Consider the following 22,021-nt stretch of genomic DNA (forward strand, 5'->3'; position numbering starts at 1 on the left):
TACGTCGGATCCAGCTGTAGCTAGTCAAACTTAGCAAGAGTTTTGGAGGTGTACGCGATCGGTCCTAGATACTTGCTAATCATGCTATATTTCAGCCTTCCTCCGTGTATCTTTCTAGCGATTTTAAGCATGTGCATTTTCGGTCGGTGCACGCCAGCCCGCGATGGATAGGAAGGAAGGAAATTGTCCGTTTCCCAGCCCGGGCCATGCTCCGGTACACATACGTCGCCAACACTGTCCAAGATCGCTCTACGGTGCCTTGAGTGCTAATCACTCAAAGCAACGCCACGAGTGCAACCCCACCGTGCTTGATTGCTTGGTACTAAGATCCAAGCGGGCGACAGAGACAACTTGGCCGAAATGAACAGACCAAGAAAGATGGCCCTGATCCGCGACGGTGATGACTCTAAAAAGCGATGGGTAAAGGTTTCTTCGCGGAGAAATAATTAGCCTTTTTTCGGTATGACGTCTCATCCCGATTAATAAGAGGCTAAAGCAAATCACCTACTTATATGGTTATATAGTTGGCTACCATTTGAGAATATATGTAGCCACTACACGCTTTTGGCTTCTTTGTTCTAGAGCTAACCACCGTTGTTTGACTCTGCGGTTTCCGGTGCGGATTAGGACGCTTCCACCTCCAGGTAGTTGATGAAAACTACATGTTACTGGAAATCTTATTGCAACAAAAGTACTGGTCATATCAAGACGCTTTTTTGCGGGTCATGTCAAGATTGACAGGGCTAAAAAGCTGATCGGTTAAAAAACAAGTCTTCACATATACTCTCTCCGTTCCTAAATATAAGTCTTTTTAGACATTTCAAATAGACAACAACATACGGATGTATGTAGACATATTTTAGAGTGTAGATTCACTCATTTTGTTCTGTATGTAGTCACTTGTTGGAATATCTAGAAAGACTTATATTTGGGAACGGAGGGAGTACATCCTACATATGAGCACTTTCGAAAGACTGAGTCTGCGGGTCTTGAGATTGATGAAGTCGTCGCAAGCACCATGTAGTCGACAGGCATATCATACTATTGAAAGAAATAGCACCGAAAAGGCTGAAATAAATTCAAAAGATATGCGAACACATGTGCCTACTCTAGGTCTTAAATCTAAATAGGCTGCTTTCACCACAAGGAATCTAATCATCTAAGTTATCCTTAGTACGCAAAGGATGGATGTCTCATGCGGGTTACTACTATACCGCACTTGGCGCACCATTAGTTACTAGATAATTGGCTGTGCATTGCAACGGGGGCATAAATAATCTAGCAGGTTAGTCCGTGATTTATCTGGTAGGATGTATGTGTGATTGTGTAAAAAAGAAGGATTTTATTTGATAAACTATTATTGGGTAAACATTTATTGCCTTGAAGACAACATAACTTTATTTGGTAAGTTAATAAAAAAATGTGAAGTTAATGCGGTTTTCCAAAAATGCTACTCCATCTGTCCCGTAATATAAGTGCAAACTAATATATTATGGGATGGATGAAGTAAAATAAACAAAGATCGAAGGAAATATAGAAAGAAGAGAGGGAGGGAAAAGGCAGGAAGGATATACCTAAGTTGGACGAAGGACGAGCGGACCACACAACCTTACTTTTTTAAAATAGATTAGATAATTCCACGTACGTTACAATGGGAACATAAATATTTTATTAATTTAGCACATGATTTATTTGTCCATATTAGTATGATTGTGTAAAAACTAGAATTTTATTAAGTAAAAATGTATTGACTTATTGAAATGAGAGGAAAATCAAAATGAAAAGAGAATGGAGCCCTGCATAAGATTGGACGAAGGACGAGCAAACGACATAACCTTAGGCTTCCGCGCTTTTTAAGTACTCCCTCCGTAAACAATATAAGAGCATTTAGAATACTAAAGTAGTGATCTAAATATTCTTATTTTTTTTTTTACAGAGGGAGTAGGAGAGAAGAGATGTGTTACTCATCACCTACGGAAGAACATAACATGTCGACCGGTTTAATTACAGGTCGATGTCCACAGAAGAAGTGGACGCAAAATTCTTACGTTCTCATTCACCATCACGTTGCCATACTTCGATTTCTCACGTGTTCATCCAGCCCAGCCACATGCATAGGTAGCCGACGAGGCGTCAAGGTCAAACTATAACATGATGTTCCAGTCCGTGCACCGACCTATGTTTGACAGCCAAATTCATGTACTCCATTTCAGCGTGTATGATGTTGAGACTGAGACTGGATTTTCAAATGTAAATATGTAAGAAGGTTCCTCGCAAAGAAAAATAATATGTAAAAAGGTCATTTTTGAAAAATATGTAGTAAAATGAAAGAAAAGAAACACTATTATGATCGGAAGATAGATAGAAGGAGATTTTTAGGATAAGCAATCACAGCACGACGACACCAAAATTTGTTAATGGTTCATTACACAACCCTTCTCCGAACCTTTAGCGCCTGTATTGTTAAAATATGCTAACCATATAGACATCTTTTGGGTGCACGATATTTAAGGACATCTCCAAAGTTGTCTCTCAAATCGCCCTCATACGTACTAACCACGTGGTCCGGACGTGTTGTACCATCCAACGCAGGCTTGTATCGGTCCGCCGAGCGGTCCGGGCGCACTTTTCCTGCAAAACGGAGACAAAATTGGCGATGGCTTTGCCGGAGTCCGGACAAGAGCCACGTAGGGCTTGACACCCCGGCCCACTAAATCCCACATTTTCTTTCAATCCGCCCCTTCTCCCCCTTACTTTGCATCGCACCCTCCTCCGCCGTCGCCGATGTACCTCTTCGGCTGGCACACATGCATTGCCAGACCTCTGCAAGCAGCACCGACGCGCCCGCTCGCCTTTTATGACGGCGTAGTCCACCCAGGACCCGTCCATAGGTAGGTACACTCCCCCCCCCCCCCTCGTCGTCGAATTGTCCCATGGTGGTCACCACACCCGGTAGGTGTTCGTTCAAATGCCATTAAGCTTATTTTCGAGCGCCATGTCGTTTTTTTAGAGTATGTAGGATGGCGGGGTACTCAACCATGAAGAATGAGTTGTTGTGTGATGCGTGGTTGGCCATATCTGCGGTTTTCACAGGCAGGGGCAGAGGGGGGTCGTTCTGGTAGAGCGTGCATGACTCGCTTCACGCGCGAAAACACATTGTGCCCTATGACATGCACACCATCCATGGTTGCAATGTGAGGTCATTCTCATATCGATGGTATGCCATCCAGACTAGCGTCACCAAGTTTTGTGGCGCGGTTGATATGCTAGAGGCAAGATGGCCATTGTGTGCGGCATCCAAAGAGATCGTAACTTTTGCTTCTTCTTGCTCAATTTGTGGATCGATTCATTCATTCATTCAATGTTACTCTACACAATGTGTAACCCGTACGCGATGTTATAATGTACCAGAGGATAGAGGGACGGCCATTTAGGTGCATACACTATTGGATGAAGTTGAAGGGACGGTATGTGTGGGACGACATGATCCGTTCATGAAAAACTAGTTGAACATCGGGTTAATATTGTTGAAGTTAAATTTGACATATTGGTGTACTAGACTTACTTGCATGATATGTATGGATGATTTGTGCTATTTTCTATCCGAACTTTGATGAAATCCGTCGTGTTTGCAAGAATTTCGTCCGGTTAGTTAAAATTATGTTTTTTAAATTCAGATCAAACGGTGGTTGAAATGTATGTATGCGCGCATCACTGGATGGCCGCCTCCCGCATCCATATTCGCCCCCCCCCCCCCCCCCCCACACACACACACACACCCTTGTCCACGGACAGATGCTGGAGCAAATTTGCGGGTCAGCGTTGGAGATGCCCTAACCGGGCCCTTTGCTAATCAAAGTTATTCTCCCACGTTGGATTACAACATGTGTCGCCTCCTCGTTTAAGAGGCCAAGAATACAAGTACTCAACTCAACTCGATCTAACACTATTTGCATCGTATACACATGCCTTTCGAGTACTCTACTGCAATACAACAATATTTCTAAGTCCAATGTGTGGTCAGTCGCACATATATCCGTCAGATACTCACATTTATGAAATATTCGTACAATTAATTTACTTTATACCCTTTAAAACATTAAGAACCCATTCAAGACATTGCGGTCTCATGTCACTCAAATATTACATGATTGATTTGTAATAAATTTTGTTTGGTCGCAACAAGGAAAAACAAATGTTTTTCTATGAAATTCAAGCGGATAGAAAAACTTTTGAAATGTAGTGTAGAAAATTGTAAATGGGATACAATCCTACAAATCAAACAATCCACATAGGAGAAATTCACAAGGATTTAAATCCTTCGAAGTTCCTTAAACGTTATCTGAATGATAGACACACTCATGAAGGGTTGTATGTGACACGCGACTTCCATAAGATTATAATAATGCAAAAGAATCTTTAGTGTTCCGTTGGATTAACTAATATGACCACCAAAACTTATTGGCCTCTTCTACTCAAAAGATTTTCATAGGAACATTAAAGGATTAAAATATTTGCATTGCATTTTCCACCGTTATGTTCGATGTTTTGTATCATTATCTTCTATAGAACTTTTTCCTTTGAATTCATTTGCATTGCATTTTGTTGAAATGTCCATTGGATAAGTCTTCTTGGAAATATTATTTTTGTTTTCTGATGATGTAATCAAACAAAATAGACTGTAAATTCAATCATGCATGATTTAATTAAATGTGCATGAACAATGCAATACCAATCAAAGAGACCATCTGTTGATTGATTTCCCACACTTCAATTTCATAGGATTTCTAGCCAAATGTTAGACTTCATTGAGGCTCCATGTGGTTCTTGCATGCACCATGTTTCTATTTATAAAAAAAATCATGTGCAATAGTTTGTGTAGGAGTAGGAAATCATGACCACCAAAATTTATTGGCCTCTTTTACTCAAAAGATTTTCAGCATTCAAGGATTAGAATATTTGTCAATATTTCCTATGTTTGATGCTTTGTATCATTATGTTATATAGAACTTTTTCATTGGAATTCATTTGCATTGCATTTTGTAGAAATGTACATCGGAAAGTCTTCTTGAAAATATTATTTTTGTTTTCCGATGATGCGATCAAGCAACATACACTGAAAATTCAATCATGTAGGATTTAAATGGGCATGAACATTGCGATACCAATCAAAGAGACCATTTGTTGATTGCTTTCCCACACTTCAATTTCATAGGATTTCTAGCCAAGATGTTAGACCTCATTACAATACCAATCACAGGGACTATTTTGTGGTTCTTGCATGCACTTCTGTCTATTTATTAAAATAATCATGGGTGATAGTTGTTGTAGGAGGAAATCATGGTGTTTTATTATAAGATATTGTGAATTTCTGCATTTTTAGAATTTTGACAAAAAAAATGTGCACATGGAGTAGGGCGAAAATATACTATAAAAGTAAGAGATGTCCCGCTCCGTCTTAGCATCGTGAGATGCACACAGCCAACTTATTACACCGTTCGTACAAATGTCACCAAAACATGGAACTTGTGAGTCATAAAAAAACATGAATTCAGTTGCATCTATGCAAACCACCACACAAACGGGGGCATAGATCGACCCCCTGACAAGTGCAAGAGCAACAAAAGTGCTGTTGTTTTTTTTGGTTATCAAGCAATCTTATTTTAAGATTGCTGTTACTGGCTTCCGCCGAGAAGTAGCCATCCAGTAGGCAGTGGCACATCACCCAACTACTGGTCCCCTGAATTATCCAATGACTAATCCAATCACGACTAAGCAGCTCTCTCGCTGCTTGCTAAATGGAACATAAATAAGCAGCGTAATCCCACGACTAGCTCCCGGCGATCTTTGTCACTGCCTTTAGCTACCAACCAGCCATGAAGCAGCAGCTCGTGGCCGCGCTGCTGGTCCTGCTCGCGCTGCCGGCGTTCGCCGCGTCCGCTCCGGGCGCCGGGATCGCGGCGCTGCTGACGCACGCCGACGCCGGCCTCGGGCTCGCGAGGCCCGAGCTCGTGCGGCGGATGGCGCACCGGTCCAGGGCGCGGCGGCGGCGGCTGCTGTCGTCGCAGGAGACGGGGGCGGGTCGGCCGGTGCGCGCCGGCCTCGGCGCCGGCGGCGGCGGCAGCATCGTGACGAACGAGTACCTGGTGCACCTGTCCGTGGGCACGCCGCCGCGGCCCGTGGCGCTCACGCTCGACACCGGCAGCGACCTCGTCTGGACGCAGTGCGCGCCCTGCCTCGACTGCTTTGATCAGGGGATGCCGCTCCTGGACCCCGCCCGGTCCTCCACCTACGCCGCGCTCCCCTGCGACGCGCCGCTGTGCCGCGCGCTCCCGTTCACGTCGTGCGGCGGTGGCGGAGGGAGCTGGGGTGAACGGAGCTGCGTCTACGTCTACCACTACGGCGACAAGTCGCTCACCGTCGGCCAGCTCGCCGCCGACCGCTTCACCTTCGGCAATGCCGAGCGGCGGCTGACGTTCGGCTGCGGCCACTTCAACAAGGGCATCTTCCAGGCGAACGAGACCGGCATTGCCGGCTTCGGGCGGGGGCGGTGGTCGCTGCCGTCGCAGCTCGGCGTCACCAGCTTCTCCTACTGCTTCACGTCCATGTTCGAGTCCAAGAGCAGCCGCGTGACGCTCGGCGCGGCGGCCGAGCTCAAGAGCGGCACCGTCTTCCAGTCCACCCCGCTGATCAAGGACCCCTCGCAGCCGTCGCTCTACTTCCTCTCGCTGAAGGGCATCAGCGTCGGCTCGAAGCGGCTGCCGGTGCCGGAGCGGCGGCTCCGGTCGACGATCATCGACTCGGGCGCGTCGATCACGACGCTGCCGGAGGACGTGTACGAGGCGGTGAAGGCGGAGTTCGTGGCGCAGGTCGGGCTGCCGGTGATCGGCGCGGAGGCCGGCGCGGCGCTGGACCTCTGCTTCGCGCTGCCGGCGACGGCGCCGTTCTGGAGGCGGCGGGCCGTGGCCGTGCCGTCGCTGACGCTCCACCTGGACGGCGCCGACTGGGAGCTGCCGCGCGGCAACTACGTGTTCGAGGACCACGGCGCGCGGGTCATGTGCCTGGTGCTCGACGCGGCGGCCGGGGAGCAGACCGTCATCGGCAACTACCAGCAGCAGAACACGCACGTCGTCTACGACCTCGACAGGGACCTGCTGTCCTTCGCGCCGGCGCAGTGCGACAAGCTCGTAGCATCGTTGTAATGGTGAAATTGTACATAGTAGAACTCGTAGCACTGATCGGGTGAAACGCGCCGACGTGGCGGCGGTAGAGTAAATTTTGTGCGGCCGTGTAAACTGGACCGTCCATGTGGCTGATCTGACGGCGCACACGCATGAGCCTCTCCAACGGAATGCCGAGCGCTTCGGTTGTACAGAGTTTGGAAAATTCCAAAGCTAAGGAAAACATGTCCTTGGCACTTAGGAGCGTTCTTAAGCGAAAGCAAGCCGATGGGTCTCAAGATGTTGCTCCCGCCGGTGCCTCGCATGAGGTGTTGCTCTTCTTTAAGCTTGTAGTAGTACATAACTTTTATTTTATTTTTATTTTGCAAAAATGCAAAGGGCCATATATTAAAGTCGACCAACCCTTACAAGGTCATCCTTACAGAAATTAAAAATTACACGCGTGTCATTATTGGAGGAAGGACGCCATCTTCCTCCTACACTCATGGACGACGCGCCATGAGCGAAGCTTGATGTCATCTCTGGCCCTCCAAACATCATCAGGAAAATGTTGACGCAACGGCTAGGAAGTCATCGATCCGAGCCAGAAGATGGCACTAATAGTGATTTGAAAAATAGGTCGTCGCCCCGGAGAAGAAGACTAGAAGACCACCCCATATCCAGTCAGACAGGTTCAGGGGACCTAACCTCAGAAGCTCCCCTGTGACGCCTAAACTGGAGGAACATCACATGTCGGAGAAGGAGCCAGAGGACCAAGATACGAGGCGCCGTTGTATACCCTGTCATAAGACGCCTTCAAACACCACCTATATAACATACATTCATCTTGCGTCAAATCCGGTCTTTCATGCAAGAGTTTCATTTTTGGCCGCTACTACGTTCATTGAAAACTTCTTGATGGCACCATCATCTCATTACCTTAATTTTTTTTCCTTTGACTTCGACTATGACCAATGCCCCACCTAGCTGAATAGGCGTAACAAAGCTACCTGAAAAAGGCAAGGTGCACCTTAGATTCAATAAGAGAAACGACCAGACGATAAAGTATCCTCCCTGTGTCCCTAGTTTTTTTTTTTGCGACATCATATGGGAGTTTTATTCCAAACTTACAGGGTTATAATCGAGAGGCAATAAGTCCTCACAACATGGAGGACTGTACATCCACACCGCAGTACACCAGGACTCGGGGAAACTTTATTCTTGATCCGCACTCCACCACCATCGCCACCACAAACACTGCCGCTAAGGAACCAAACTCCAACCTTAAAAGACCTAACTGCAATGCCGCACCACAGATCTAGGGTCCCCATGCAATCCCGCCGCCGAAGCGGCAGGCGGGGGAGGAGGGACATGTGGCCTCACGGGCAAAAATGCTAAACGCACAGGCTAGTTACACAGGCTTTTACGGGCTGCTTTCATATAACTAAACCTGCCCCCCCCCCCCCCCCCCTTTTCAGGTGGGTGGGGCCCAATCTCCCCCCTTAATCCAATCAGCCCCTGCCAACTCAGAGACACTCCGTAAATGCCCCGTATTAAGCCCGTGAATGTAGCATTGCAGCCTCGTCGGCTGGGAGCGTGTGAAGCGGTGGTGGTTGTCTACTGTTTCTGGTGGAGAGGCTGCTCTTCTTTTCTGGGGCAGAATTTTACGTACATAACTTTTCCGTTATTAATATTTTTAGGGATTAATTTATTAATATGCAAGATTCTATGAACATTACTAGTAACAAACATCTACTGTTTCTGTAGCTTAGCTATAAGTCGTCGGTCAAAAATCACAGCAGGTACGTCCAAGTCGCCATGCGCCAAAAGGCTCAGTGAAGATGCATTTAGCTTTCGGCGCTTTGTCGGCAGGTCAAAATAAGTGAAGATGCATTTAACGGATACGAGGCCTACTTTGGTGTGCAAAAGGGTCAAAATCTGCGACCTGACTTATGTCCACTGCTACAGGCCCCTAACTCTTTGAGAAAAACATTCCCGGGAATCCGGCGTTTTCATTCCGCACATATGCCATTTGGGGTGATAATCTAGGAGGTCGCAGACGTTGACATGCCAAAACAAGGGCGAGTCGATGACATATGGCATCAAAGTCCAGGGCGTACTATATGGCCCATCTGCCGGTGCCAAATCGCAGGTGTGGGTGCAAGGGCCTTGGGATCGACGACATTAGGAATATGGGACCGTAATCTATAGGAGACTGGGAGGTAGGGGACGTTGACATGCCTGCGTATGGTGAGTCCATATGCGGGCATCAAAGTCCACGCCAGGGCTGGAGATGCTGCCATGGCTGCACGGTGCAATTCCCAATCATGACATTTGGAACAAACATATAGATGCAGGTGGCATTAAAATGAAATCCATCACGTTTTCAACGCATAATAGGGACATCGCCGCATGCATGGCAGCTCTGTTTTCTCACAAAAACAAGTGCCATATGGAAGGAAGCTGAAACTGTGTAAAGAATTTAAACAACAAGTTGCTGTGCTCTACCAGGATTCATGAAATTGGCAACGTTTCGTCTCAAAGGTCACAAGCTAATGTAAGCTGTAAGCACACCCACACTACTGATCAACCGAGCAGTCAAATTTCTGTGTACATTCGGGCCTACATATGCTGCTGCTGTTGTACAGAGATAATTCATGTGCAGATGGATGGCCTACGTTAACTACAGAAGTCAATTTGTCAACTACAGATGTCAGTCAGTGACAACCCCCCTACTACCCCTCCCTCTTCTTTCATCATCCACCAGATGTAGCTACTTGTTCTCTGTTACAAGACTAAACTAATGACTACAGAGATGACAACGTACAGAGCATATTTCACAAAATCTGCCCTCGAATAACTTAATCAGTGGATGAATTCACCCATGCCGCCACGTCATCTGAGTGGCATCAGCTCAAGGGGTCAAACCTTCTGGCTGGAAGCTCAAATCACACTGCAGGGCTCGGTGCACACCATTTTATAACCTCCGCCCGTCCGTGCCCCCATTGGCTGTGTGATGAGATGGTAACACTGGCCAGCCCCGCTTGCTGCAATCTGCTTTTCGGACGCCGGGCAAGAAACCATGTTCCCTGGCCATGGAGGAAGGAGCCACTTCGATACGCTGCTGCTATCCACCAACAGGCCCTTGTACTACAACATCCTGACTCCGTTGCTTCTTTTTGGAGGAGCCACGGCGAGTATAAACAAGTCTCTTTGGAGGGTGTTGTTTCTGCGACACAGCTTGGTCAGATGTGATAGCAGGCTCCTTTTTAGCTGTTTCCTCATGCTGCAACGTCATATAGTTCAAGTATCAGCAATGAGGGGATGTAACAGAATATAAATCAACTGCAGAGAAAAAAAATACTGAACCTTTTTATCTGCTGACTTTGTTTCTCCGTCTTCTGATATCTGCAAGGCATTATCTGTTGACTTTATTTCTCCGTCTTCTGATTTCTGCAAGGCATTATCTGTTGACTTTGTTTCTCCGTCTTCTGATTTCTGCAAGGCATTATCTGTTGACTTTGTTTCTCCGTCTTCTGATTTCTGCAAGGCATAATCTGTTGACTTTGTTTCTCCGTCTTCTGATTTCTGCAAGGCATTATCTGTTGACTTTGTTTCTCCGTCTTCTGATTTCTGCATGGCAGTAGCTGCTCTTTCTTGAAGATTCTTAAGAGCGAGTGATTCCACATCATCCAACTTACGCTTGTATGATATTGTTGATGTCGAACTGTCAGCTGTATTCCTATCAGTGTCCTTGCTATGCACTGGGAACCTGATAGTGTGTTTCCTGGGAATAGTACTATCCACTGTCACATCGTCTGATCTCACTGTGATATCATCCGACCTTTGCCTTTTTCCACCATACGAATTGTTATTAACGGAAGTAGTGGCAGATTCTGAACTTGCTCCAGGTGCAGGCGTATAACATGAAGCCCGCATCGAGAAGGCAACATAGTCCCTCTTCACAGCAAGTATATCATGTTCACATACAAGCAACTCTTTCTGATATAAAAAAAAGTTGGCATGTAAAAACTCCGTAACTATTGCAGCTAGACAACTAACGTATGACAAAGTATCATATAAACTGGCATAACCAAACCTTGTATACAATTGATGTTTTGAAGTATACTCTTTACTGTATCTCAGATGAGTATTTAATAATTAATACGTTTTGTTTAATAGCGTATCTGTCACACCCACTCACTTTGAAATTAACTACCCAGAATCTTATATTATTTGTGAATTCCCCATTTCTAAATGTCTCACAACCACATATGTACCAAATCACCTGGACAGGAAAAACAGTACAGTAGATATTTGGAACGCCTGTCAAGAAGTCCAAACTAGAGCCTGATTCATAGTACTCCCTCCGATCCATATTAATTGTCGCAGCTTTAGTACAAAGTTGTACTAAAGCTGCGACAAATAATTTGGATCGGAGGGAGTAATTTTTAACCTGCAACCCAGTTCCCTGAATGATAAATCTTAAGTATCCGCCGTCCGTCACCTTGAATGCCGACCCACCACAACCGAGTAACTGGGTCCTTAAAGCCCAACATTGGTAAGTAAAAAAGAACATATCTGCAAACATAAAAAACTATGGAAAAGGAGAAGGGACCAGTCCTCAATTTTTCTGCTACAACCCACTCTGTTTCAAGATATAAGTCACATGTTGCTGTGGGGCGGGTATCTGGGGAACTTTGTTAAGTACTAGAATGTTCAATATATCTAAGTGTCTGAGTATGTGTGGTCAAATTTATACACTATGTCCATGCATCAATTGCTCACCAAAGTATACTAAGTTCAACTTACTCTTGATATAATATGTGGGGTACTCAGATCTTGAGACTGAAGGGATAGTTCAGTAGAAAAATATCCACAACTAAGGCGTTGATAGGAAAATCAGATATAATACAATAATTATGAAATCAAATGATGCAAGTCACTCAGCACGATCACTACTAGCACAAAGGAATAATGCCAGTAATTCTCAAAGAGATCATACTAGTGCCTGATGAAGTCTAGTTTTCTGGGCAACCAAAAGGCACAAAAAGTAAATGCATATCATAGATACAGTACCTTCTCCTTTTCTCTTTTAACAACCCTCTCGCAAAGAAGACGTAATCTTTCCAATTCAACCTGCCACGTGAGAGGTAATATTACGTTAGCATAAATCACATTTAACCCTAAGGAGTTCGTAAGCAGAAGGTGCTCTTTTACTGCACAAAAGCCTTGTGTTAGTGATATATGCAGAGTCATTAGTGCCACTTATAATGATCTACACTAAAGATAAGCCAACTCAGCACAGAGCGTTTCGAATACTAACCTAAGGACACAGAGCGTTTAAGGCTTCATCGAATACTAACCTATGGAAACAACCTTGTTTATAACACTTAAAACACGGATGCCGCCACCAGCAACAGAAACACTGGCTTCAAGCTAGCATTGAGTACACGTTACCAAACAACAACAACAACAACAACAACAACAACAACAAAGCCTTTAGTCCCAAACAAGTTGGGGTAGGCTAGAGGTGAAACCCATAAGATCTCGCAACCAACTCATGGCTCTGGCACATGGAGTACACATTACCAAAATCCAAATAAATTAGGAGTTCATATTTCTTCAGCATAATGGCTTCAAACTGGTCCAGAGATAATACTTTCCAAAAATATTTTCCAAAAATAAATACTTTCCAAAAATTCAAACTGGTCCTAAAAAGCATCTACAGCTTGCAAAAAGCTAAAGGAAAAAGCAATGAAGTTCTTTTTTTTGTAAACCCTACGACAACTAGTTATCTGATAGCCACATCCATTAATCTGGTCAGCTTGGGATACACAATTTAGCAGTAAACTAAAGCTGCTCGTTAGTACCTATTAAAATTGCCGGCATGGCACATACCACAGATATTAGCATATAAAATTCAAATTCGAAGGTTGTTACATAGTGCTACTTTCAGGTTTCCAGCTAATACCTACAAAGCAGAACTACATAAAGCATGCGATGGACACATTTACCCTCATTTGTTTCATGATCTTGACTTCCGCGGGTCCATATTGTTGAGAGTCGACCTGTGAAAGTTTACAAATAAGAAAACAAGAGTATTGTTAACATAAGACTGCTATAGAAGAATAATAAGAAAATAAGAGTATTTTTAACATAAGACTACTATAGAAGAATGTTGTAGTACTACATTTCTATTGTACTAGCAGATCCATAAAAGGCGGATTTTGAGGGAAACCAGTTTCTTGTTGCAGATCAAAGATATCCAACTAAACATCTTAAAGCAACACTTACCTTTTTTTGCTCAATACTGTGATTGCCACAATATGCTTTGTGTTGCCACAAGCTCCCAAACTTTTTTGTGTTCATGTAAAGACCAGCATCTCTAGCACATGCAGGGTGGAAAGTAACTTGACAGCCTACAGTGCTGCACTGCATGGTTGAAAGAGGAAAAACATAGCAAGAATGAATTGGTTTGTCTTATCATTAGAGATTAGGTCCAACGAATAATTACAAGTTCAGACCTTCAAGCATGTGCCAACATTGTGTTGGCAGATTGAGCATGTGTCTTTCCCCTTAAGAAGACCCTCCTTAGATAGATCCAAATAGTCAGAATATTACAATAAGATAATTAGCAGGAACTTATAATAGATGTCTTCAGATGGTATCAATATATAAACAATGAAATAAAATTATGGAAGATGACCTATTTAAGTATTTATTTCTCAATATTAAAATTATGAGCATGTGCGATGCTGGAAGAGGTTGGGTACCATTCCATCTACTGGATTGCATTGTCCCCTTATGAATGAGTTCTCCAGGAGCCACTATAGAAATTTGACGAAGTCAACAATGTCAATGAGTTAAGCAAAGGCTGCAATATGAAAAATAAAGATGCCAGACAAAGTACCTCGGCACAAAAAGCATGAACCCATTGCCCGTTTGTAGTCTTCCGAAGAGCTCCTGATGTACCATGGCACAAACCGCACTGCACCAACCAGGATTTTGAACCACTGCAGTCTGATTGACTATCCGACACGACAGCATCTGATAGCATCTCTTGGCAACGTTCACACTTCCAGGGGCCGGTGGGATTCGTTCGACTCTGGTAACAGTCCAAGTGGACAGCAGCCTGCAAAACATGCGGGGTTAATGATTTATTGAAGTGCAACATGAGAAAAGTACAAGAAGGGGGATACAAATCCACCTTGCAGCTTGAGCAGAGAAATACTCGGTTCAATACAGTCTCACGTCGCATGCACACATCACACGGAAGACCATTTTTCTTGGAAAATTTTGCCAGATCGAAAATGCCAAAATTAGTATCCGCTGAGACTTTACTGTTAGAAAATGATGGATCCTTTGTTTGTGGCAACGAAGTCAATTGGCTGACTCTTAAAGATCCAGCATGGACTTTGGTAATACTCTGCAACAACAAAAAGAAAAATATGAATATCCATAGCACAAGATCAATGAAACAAGCACAAGAACAAGTATAAACCTCTTGTTTGACAGGCACAGCATCATTTTCTGTCTCTTTCCGAATGTTTACATCTTTTGAGGTGGGTGCAGCAATAGGTGCAGTTGCAGCTAGGATAGCCTGAGCTTCTTTGTGTCTCCTCTCTGTGTTCCCGCGTTTCTTAGCTTCCCTTATATCACGAAGGAACTGGTTCACAATGATATGGTCCCATTTTCTTTTATTGGAAGAATCCATTTCTTGAGGAAGACTCTGGACAACCTTAGGCATAAGATCTTCTGCAAGATATAATGAGAACTGAAACATCGATTCAGAAAGCAGAAGAAATTACTCAACTATTCAGTTAAGTTTGCACTCTCAAGACCAATCAGTTGATATATCTGTAAATAAATATAACAGGACAGCAACCAAAATGATTCGATACTTATGTAAAAATAAAGACCATAAGAATTACAAATAAACTTAGCAAATAGAAAGAACGCGCCCTTACCATATCTCTGGTTCATAGCAGCAACATCATTGAGTAGCCTGGATTGTAAATAAACTATTTCTCCTTCTATTTCGTCATGGGGTGAATGCTCCAAAATACCTAATGAATCTGCTTTAGAAGCCTGATCAACTGCAACTATATCTGTTAATTGCTCAAGTTTTGTTGGTGAACCACCAAGGTTTTGGTCATGAGGGTAGGATAATTCTCCTACTTAAATTGGACAAAAGAAAGTAGATTATAAGCACGAGATGTAAATATCATTATGGTAACTGATGTGATTTAATTGATGGCAAGATGTTAAAACGAATACCATGATAATGTTCAGCCTGTTTATTTTGATTCGGAATATGGTCGCACAAATTCTGCAACATTGTCTCAATAGATGGATGAATATAGTAGTCATGACCATCAATACTGCATGAAGCAAATACGAGATTAGGTTGTTCAACAGATCAAATTGCCTCTGTGCAGAGTGGGCAAGAAAGACATAAGCATAAAATGGTTGATGAACCCTACGTAAGAAAAGGTTGGCGCGAAATATGGTCGTCACCACCATCATGACAAGTGTGCACGCAATTTTCAACTGAATCAGTGTCTTTATTAGCTTTATCACCATCCGGGAAACAATGATCAAATGAAGAGATGCCTTCCTCAAGTTCTGAGCCAAGTTGTGAATCAGTTACTTTCTTACTTTCACTTCTATCCAATGGACCTGTCCACAATATCGAAAGAAGTGAGTCTACAATACCGAAAATGAAATACTTAGCAGCACAACTCGAACAGATTCCTTATAATTTGAGATTTAGTCCTATGACTACCAGGCTGATGGTCATAGTAACTGTAAGTAGTAACAGACTACTAGCACACTGGTGTAATTATTTAACACACCATACTGATTTCAACTGATTGAATAGAGGAACTCCAAATTTTTTTCTAACAAACGCTGTGATTCTGTTTGTAAGGCTGGCAGTTTTCCCTGTTTAGTTCCAGAAATAATGGACACATGTGACTTTATTGAGTTTTTCACTTGTTTGCCTCATCTAAGACGCATTTTCTCTCTTCGTTTCTAAGACTCAACTAGCTGTCTCTCTTCAATTCCCAAGGAACTTAAAGAAGGATATCAGGGTCAGTGCTTTTCGTTTTTCTCTTGGTTTTACACTCTTCAAAAATCCTTTGTGCATGCTCAAAATATGCCTTGTATTTTAAAAACATGTCGGATTCCCAGATCAAGGGCCAGAAAATGCATAGCAATCTTTAATACCACACGTCCATACCTTATATCCAGATAAAGCTAAGATAACAACACAGCAGAGGTACATCTTGAGGAACAACCGGGTGAAGAATCAGCAAAATTAACAAGCATACTGTTCACACACTCAACGCAGTTGTACACACAAATGCATCTAGTTTGTTACCTTCCGGTGCCACAGAACCCTCTTTTAGAGATTTCACTTGAACAGAAGGCACATGAATAGAGTTTTGCAGCAACTTGATGATTTTCAACTTCAGACCAGGGGAGAAGGTGGATGTTTCAGGCTGCCAAGGAATAAAAACCATATAAAAAACAGAGGTAGTAGGATTTAAGGCCTAAACAATGTAGCATGTAAAATATTGTGACATCACTACATAGACGCGGCTATACGTACTTTTAGAAGATAAGATATAAACATGTGTAACTGTTATCCTACCTAGTTACATGCCTATGCTAAGCTTCAGTCGACATAAAGTTTGTTATAACTTACAACTACAGAATATGTCAAAATCATAAATTACAGTTACCTCTATCTCTAGCATTATGTTTTTCATACAAGACTATCAAATTTTACCAACCATGTTTATCAGAAAAAATCAAATAGTGCACATTGAGAAATGGACCCAATCATGTTTAGGAGAAGTTATGTACATGCAACCTAGAGAAACAGTTTATATAAAGTACATAAATCCAATATAAATTACCACAAGAGCAGCTTCCAACGATTCAGATGAGAGACCCAGTTCTGATTGTATATCACCAACACTAACTTTTCCTTGGTCAATTAGCTGCGAAATACAAGCATAAAACCCACTTAAGTAATAACACCAAACATCTGTACAAAAATCTTGCTCTGCAAGATTACCAGGTACCTTTCTCAGAAATGTAGAAACATCACCAGAACTGCTCACAACATTCCCAGCTCCTGTAGGCTGATCAACAACCATATTTGTGCATTGAACTTGTTGACTTTCCGTGCCTCTAACAGCACATGTTGACGTTACCAGCTCTGTTGTCTGCGCTTTATTTTGGCTGGACAAACTAGAGCTCATGGATGTGAAGTTCATGAATTTGTCCTTACTCTTGCGTTTAGATCTTATTTGAGCAAAATTTTCATCATCCAGCCCAACTTGTGTGGTATCCTGTTCAGCAAAACCATTGACATGGTGTACGGAGCTGATTCCTCTGACTCTAGAATGCTTCGAGCAAAATATACGCAACTCAACCTACACACAGATATACAAGAAAACTATTAGCAAGCATAAACAACCAAGGCAAACAGCATACACGAGAAGAAATAGCCTAACATTCTTAAGCCCAGATTTTCCCCATATCTCCATCTGATGCTTCTTCTCTCTTGCGCATATAGGATGAAAGCAAGCCCGGCATGTCCCTGGAAAAAACAAGTAGTTAGTAACCAAAAAGGAACATATATCAACAAGGTTAAAGAAAGTGTTAGGTGTAAACTCCTAGTTTTGTCTCTGCCTAGCAATTATCTTGCCTAAGCGCATGCATAGCAGCGGTTAATGATAGGTATTCTGCTTGTCACCTAACGCCTAGGAACGCTCAAGAGAACACCTGGCGGTGTCAGTGTCCAAACTGTCTTATTTGTGATACGGACGTAATATATCTAAAACCAAAAGAAAATGCCTTTAAACATGGCTTACAAATTTAAAAAGTAGCAACAAAACAAAAACAATGTCTATCCACACACACAAAAAAAACAAATAATGGCCCACTTTGTTCTACTCAAAGCAATTGCTCCAAAGAGTTCAGCAATTTGGGACTGTTCTGTCATCTTGATATAAGAATACCAACAAGAACAGCCAAGCCCATAGTTACCCTTTCAGCTTACAAGGAGTATATGCCAAACAGCTGCCTAGAGCAAATTATGCGTCTTCTTAGTATTCACATCAACAACTTATAATCTAATAAGCTAATTTTTTCATGTTATACGAACTATATTCTCCAGAAAATAAGTTTATTCTTCATACCAAGGCAAAAGGTTTTTTTCATGAAGCGCAACATCTGAAACCCCTAAAACCCCCATAGTTGAAAATAAAAACTCTTACACTGGCAATTTCTATCACCACAGGAATGAGTCACAGTTAGACCACGATGACTAGCCTGAAGAAATAAAATCCACTTGACATGCTAACTTAAATCATGTAATAGCTATTATATGACATCCCAGAGGGCTAGTATTCACTATGCATGCTCTCAAGTTTCTGAGATTTCAATCAGAAAATGAATCTTCTTATAATGGCAGTAGCTCTTGTGCTCTTGATTTTTCACCAAGTTACTTCCGTCGAAGCACTTGGTGCTATTTCTAGTTATTTATGATGTTATTAGGGCATACTACCATCATAGCTAAAATATTGCATATACTCAAGTGTTACTACTCATGCACCCATGCAAAACAATTTAAACTGTTGGCTAGTTTACATATATGCCTGTGCATGGATCTCCCCTCCCTAAAAAGCATTTTGAAGAAGCGTGTTCCTTAGGTTGGCTCCCAGGATGGGGGGATTAGAAATTTTAGAAGCATGTATTTCTCAAGTTAATATCAGCACACATTACACTTTTCACAGAATCAACCAAACAAAACACACACATTTCGAAATTCAGATCAGATCACCTCACCTAGATAAGAGCCATTTTAGGCAACAAGATATGCACAAAGAGCAGAACAAACCTAGGGGAACCCGTAGGCCTTTTGCCATTAACAGTCTCCATGATTGTATCATTCCAGAAAAACTGAATGTTTTTACGGCCATGTACAACCAAAGTACCATATTAAGTATGCTTGTCAAATAAAGCAGGTCACTAATTTTCCAAGAATATTGAACGGAAGGCAATTTAATCTCATCAAACACCGTGTTTCTTGTCCTACACAATCTATATGTTCTTAAATTAAAATCTGTAGGGTTGTGTTACATTCCATCGTCAACAGTGGTATATATACAGATTGCAATGTCCCGAAAAGCAGTAAAAGTCTAATCATCAAATACCGCAGTTCGAACAGCTAAATTCTTAGTTGGAACACAATCCTCAAGATGCAAAGCCTGCCTATGATCGATATTGGCAAGTATTATGCAACCTTGCAAAGCCTTCTGCCAGCAGATTAGGGTGATTAATAGTTCAACATGAAACAGCTTTTTTGCAGGAATTATGAATTTGCTTCTGCTGTTAGTCTCTGAACCGGTTCTACTCTGTCTCCTAGGAAGTAATCGCAACAAACCAGCAAATCAAACAATACTCTGGTCTAATTCTGATTCTGCTCGATCCCTGTGAATTTGCCAGTTATTAACTATAATAAATCATTTCAGACAACACGTGGTAAGTTTATGATAGACCTTACCACAAGAAAGCAAGGAAGGGACAAGGGGGAAAAGGTACCATTTCAGTGAGACAAAGCAGCATAAGAAGAAAGAAAACTAGGTGAAATATTTAGGAGTAGAATTTCACTATAGAGCGATGCCGTGAGGTGCAATGTATCCCATAAATTAGAGGCTTTCTGGTATACACAAGGACCACACTTCTACATGTGACAGAGTGGAAATACATACCATGGCTACATCGAACACATGCACCACGCATAATCTTGCAAATAGTGCAGACCATTTTTGTCCGCTTCTCTGGGATGTCTTCGATATTTGCGATAGGTTCCATTGAGTCCATGTCCTCTACAAAAACCTCCGGTGACCATAGACTACAGAACAAGTGTGCAAAATTCAGGTTGCCCCCATTTGCAATTCCACCAGGCTCACATTTTACAGGTTTCAAAGCACCTTTCTCCGTTGAGCAAAGCACACAAGGCATAAACGCAATCCTGCCTGCATCACTCTGTGTCAACCTCCGTTCACACAAGGCACACATCCAATAGCCATCTGGCTCGACCTGCACACCATAACACTTCTGGTGCACCGACACCTTGCAGCGATTGCACTGGAGCATCCTATTGGATGCAGCATCACTCTCTCCCAAACAACATACATCACACTTTGAACCAGAGTCACCTTCTAAGGGTGGCAGGACCACAAGCTGCTCAAGCCCAGCATCTGCACCCAGCAGCTTCCTCTTCTTGTTTGGGCGCTCCGAAGTGAGCACAGCCCGTCCTCTTGCTCCTAGGAGCCAACTCAATGAGGAGTCCGGATTCTGGCTGAGGCCTGGTAAAACAACACCATCTCTCTTGCCTGGATCTAGTTCAATTACCAGCGGCTGCTCGTCTTGGTGCAAAATCACCTCCTGCATATCCCGTTCACAGTGCTCTCCACTGGTCCCATTGCTATTGACTAGCTCCACACTGTTCCAAACAAAATCTGAGCTCTCATGTGGATCATGTTTGCTATGCACCATGCCGTTCTCCAACTCCATCGAGTTGGAACTCGAGTTTTCGGCGACCACGGCCACATCAGACGGATCAACATGCCTCCGCAACACTTTCTTGCCGCTGCCCACAAACGGCACAAGAAGGCATGGATCGAGCCAGCTGGAACTGGAGAGAGGCTTGGGCTCTGCCATCTCCAAATCCTGCAACGTCATATCCCGGAAATAAGGCTCCATCCTGTCCCAGAAAGCATTGGATCTCGCTTTGGGCTGCTCCACAGCAGCTGCCGGCTCCGGCGGCTGAGCCTTCTTGTGCTTCCTCCGCATGTCGCCGACCACCGCCCATCTGGCGACCCGGGCGGGCAGCAGAGGGTTCCGGGCCGCCGCCTCCTCGCCGTCGAACGGCGAGCGCAGCGACAGCGCCTTCCTGGCCTGCTCGGACGTGCCGACGCCGCCAGCCTCCGGCGAGGCCCCGGCGGCCGCGTCGTCGTCGCCGGCGAGTGGCGCATCGTCGCCGGCGTCCGGGGAGGACGGGCCTGCGCCGGCGTCGGCGGCGGGCCGAGCTCTCCGGCGAGGCGCCACGGCGGTCGTGGGGGCGGAAAACCTCCGGGGGCTAGGGTTTCTCTCGGGTCACGATTTTTGGGGGAGTTCAGATCCGCCAGCGGGAGGGAGGGAGAAAGATGGGAGAGAGAGACGGTTGCTTTTCCTTCCCTGTGTAAAAAAAAATCGCGGCGCCCGTTTGTCTGTCGCGTCCCACCGTGTCGTCGTAGTGGGCTGGGCCTCGGGGCCGTCGTGCTCGTGCCTCGTGAAAAGTGCCCTCGCCGTAAACGCCACGGGCACCCCGAGGCGACTCGCGCGCCTGCGCACAGCCTGGCTGCGCGGGCGGTCCCGCGTTGTCAGTGAGGGAGGTTGCGTCGCCGGAGCGATTTCGTCGAGGGGATATACCCCCTGACCCGGCTGCGGCTCTGTGTTTCGTCACGGGATTCGGTTCTAGTTGCATGACTGACGTGTGGTCCCGGCTGCCGCTACGTGTCCGCGGATCCTCGGTTCGGTTACCGGGTTGGCGGGTAGGTGACGGGACGCGTGGTGGCCTATGACTCGAGGCGGGCCCACTTGGTGTGCTGGGCGGGCGACTGCGCGCACGTACGCCTGCACGGCCACAGATTTGGAAACGGTTGGGGCCTCCCTTTCACGTGATGCGGGTCAATGGCAGGTGGGGCCCGGGTCTCCGTCTTTATGGGAGCCGTTGGACTGCGCGGTTCTGCTTCGATACGCACAGAGTACCAACAATGGGGCTGGCCCATTTCGCC

The 22,021-nt window shown here is 44.3% G+C and overlaps 1 protein-coding gene and 1 pseudogene across 3 annotated transcripts; one reads left to right on the forward strand and one right to left on the reverse strand.

Annotated features, from left to right (window-relative positions):
- The first annotated feature begins 5,791 nt into the window (after nucleotides 1–5,791).
- On the forward strand, nucleotides 5,792–7,577 carry LOC123164423 (aspartic proteinase nepenthesin-1-like; annotated as a pseudogene).
- A 2,057-nt stretch (nucleotides 7,578–9,634) lies between these two features.
- On the reverse strand, nucleotides 9,635–21,415 carry LOC123164422 (uncharacterized). Of its 3 annotated transcripts, none has more exons than XM_044581892.1 (18): nucleotides 19,952–21,415; nucleotides 17,690–17,775; nucleotides 17,255–17,608; nucleotides 17,087–17,170; nucleotides 16,546–16,666; nucleotides 15,647–15,842; nucleotides 15,441–15,544; nucleotides 15,131–15,229; nucleotides 14,665–14,918; nucleotides 14,371–14,589; nucleotides 14,074–14,295; nucleotides 13,937–13,990; nucleotides 13,688–13,753; nucleotides 13,458–13,595; nucleotides 13,178–13,231; nucleotides 12,240–12,299; nucleotides 10,530–11,162; nucleotides 9,635–10,446 (listed from the first exon to the last, which is right to left on the reverse strand). In XM_044581892.1, the coding sequence occupies exons 1-18, from the start codon at nucleotides 21,036–21,038 to the stop codon at nucleotides 10,288–10,290; spliced, it is 3,990 nt and encodes a 1,329-aa protein (XP_044437827.1). In that variant the 5' UTR covers nucleotides 21,039–21,415; the 3' UTR covers nucleotides 9,635–10,287. The 3 variants fall into 3 exon arrangements, with proteins under 3 accessions (XP_044437827.1, XP_044437826.1, XP_044437825.1); XM_044581891.1 differs by having other exon boundaries at nucleotides 15,131–15,337; XM_044581890.1 differs by having other exon boundaries at nucleotides 15,131–15,340.
- Between the last annotated feature and the right edge of the window lie 606 nt (nucleotides 21,416–22,021).

The sequence above is a fragment of the Triticum aestivum genome, chromosome 7D, assembly GCF_018294505.1.
Source record: "Triticum aestivum cultivar Chinese Spring chromosome 7D, IWGSC CS RefSeq v2.1, whole genome shotgun sequence".
Classification (NCBI taxonomy): Eukaryota; Viridiplantae; Streptophyta; class Magnoliopsida; order Poales; family Poaceae; genus Triticum; species Triticum aestivum.

Coding starts and splice junctions, on each gene's coding strand:
- LOC123164422 (XM_044581890.1), bottom strand. CDS start 21,038: ATGCGGAGGAAGCACAAGAAGGCTCAGCCGCCGGAGCCGGCAGCTGCT. Junction 13,754..13,936: donor GCAATCCAGTAGATGGAATG/GTACCCAACCTC, acceptor GATCTATCTAAG/GAGGGTCTTCTTAAGGGGAA. Junction 10,447..10,529: donor CAAAGTCAGCAGATAAAAAG/GTTCAGTATTTT, acceptor ATGACGTTGCAG/CATGAGGAAACAGCTAAAAA.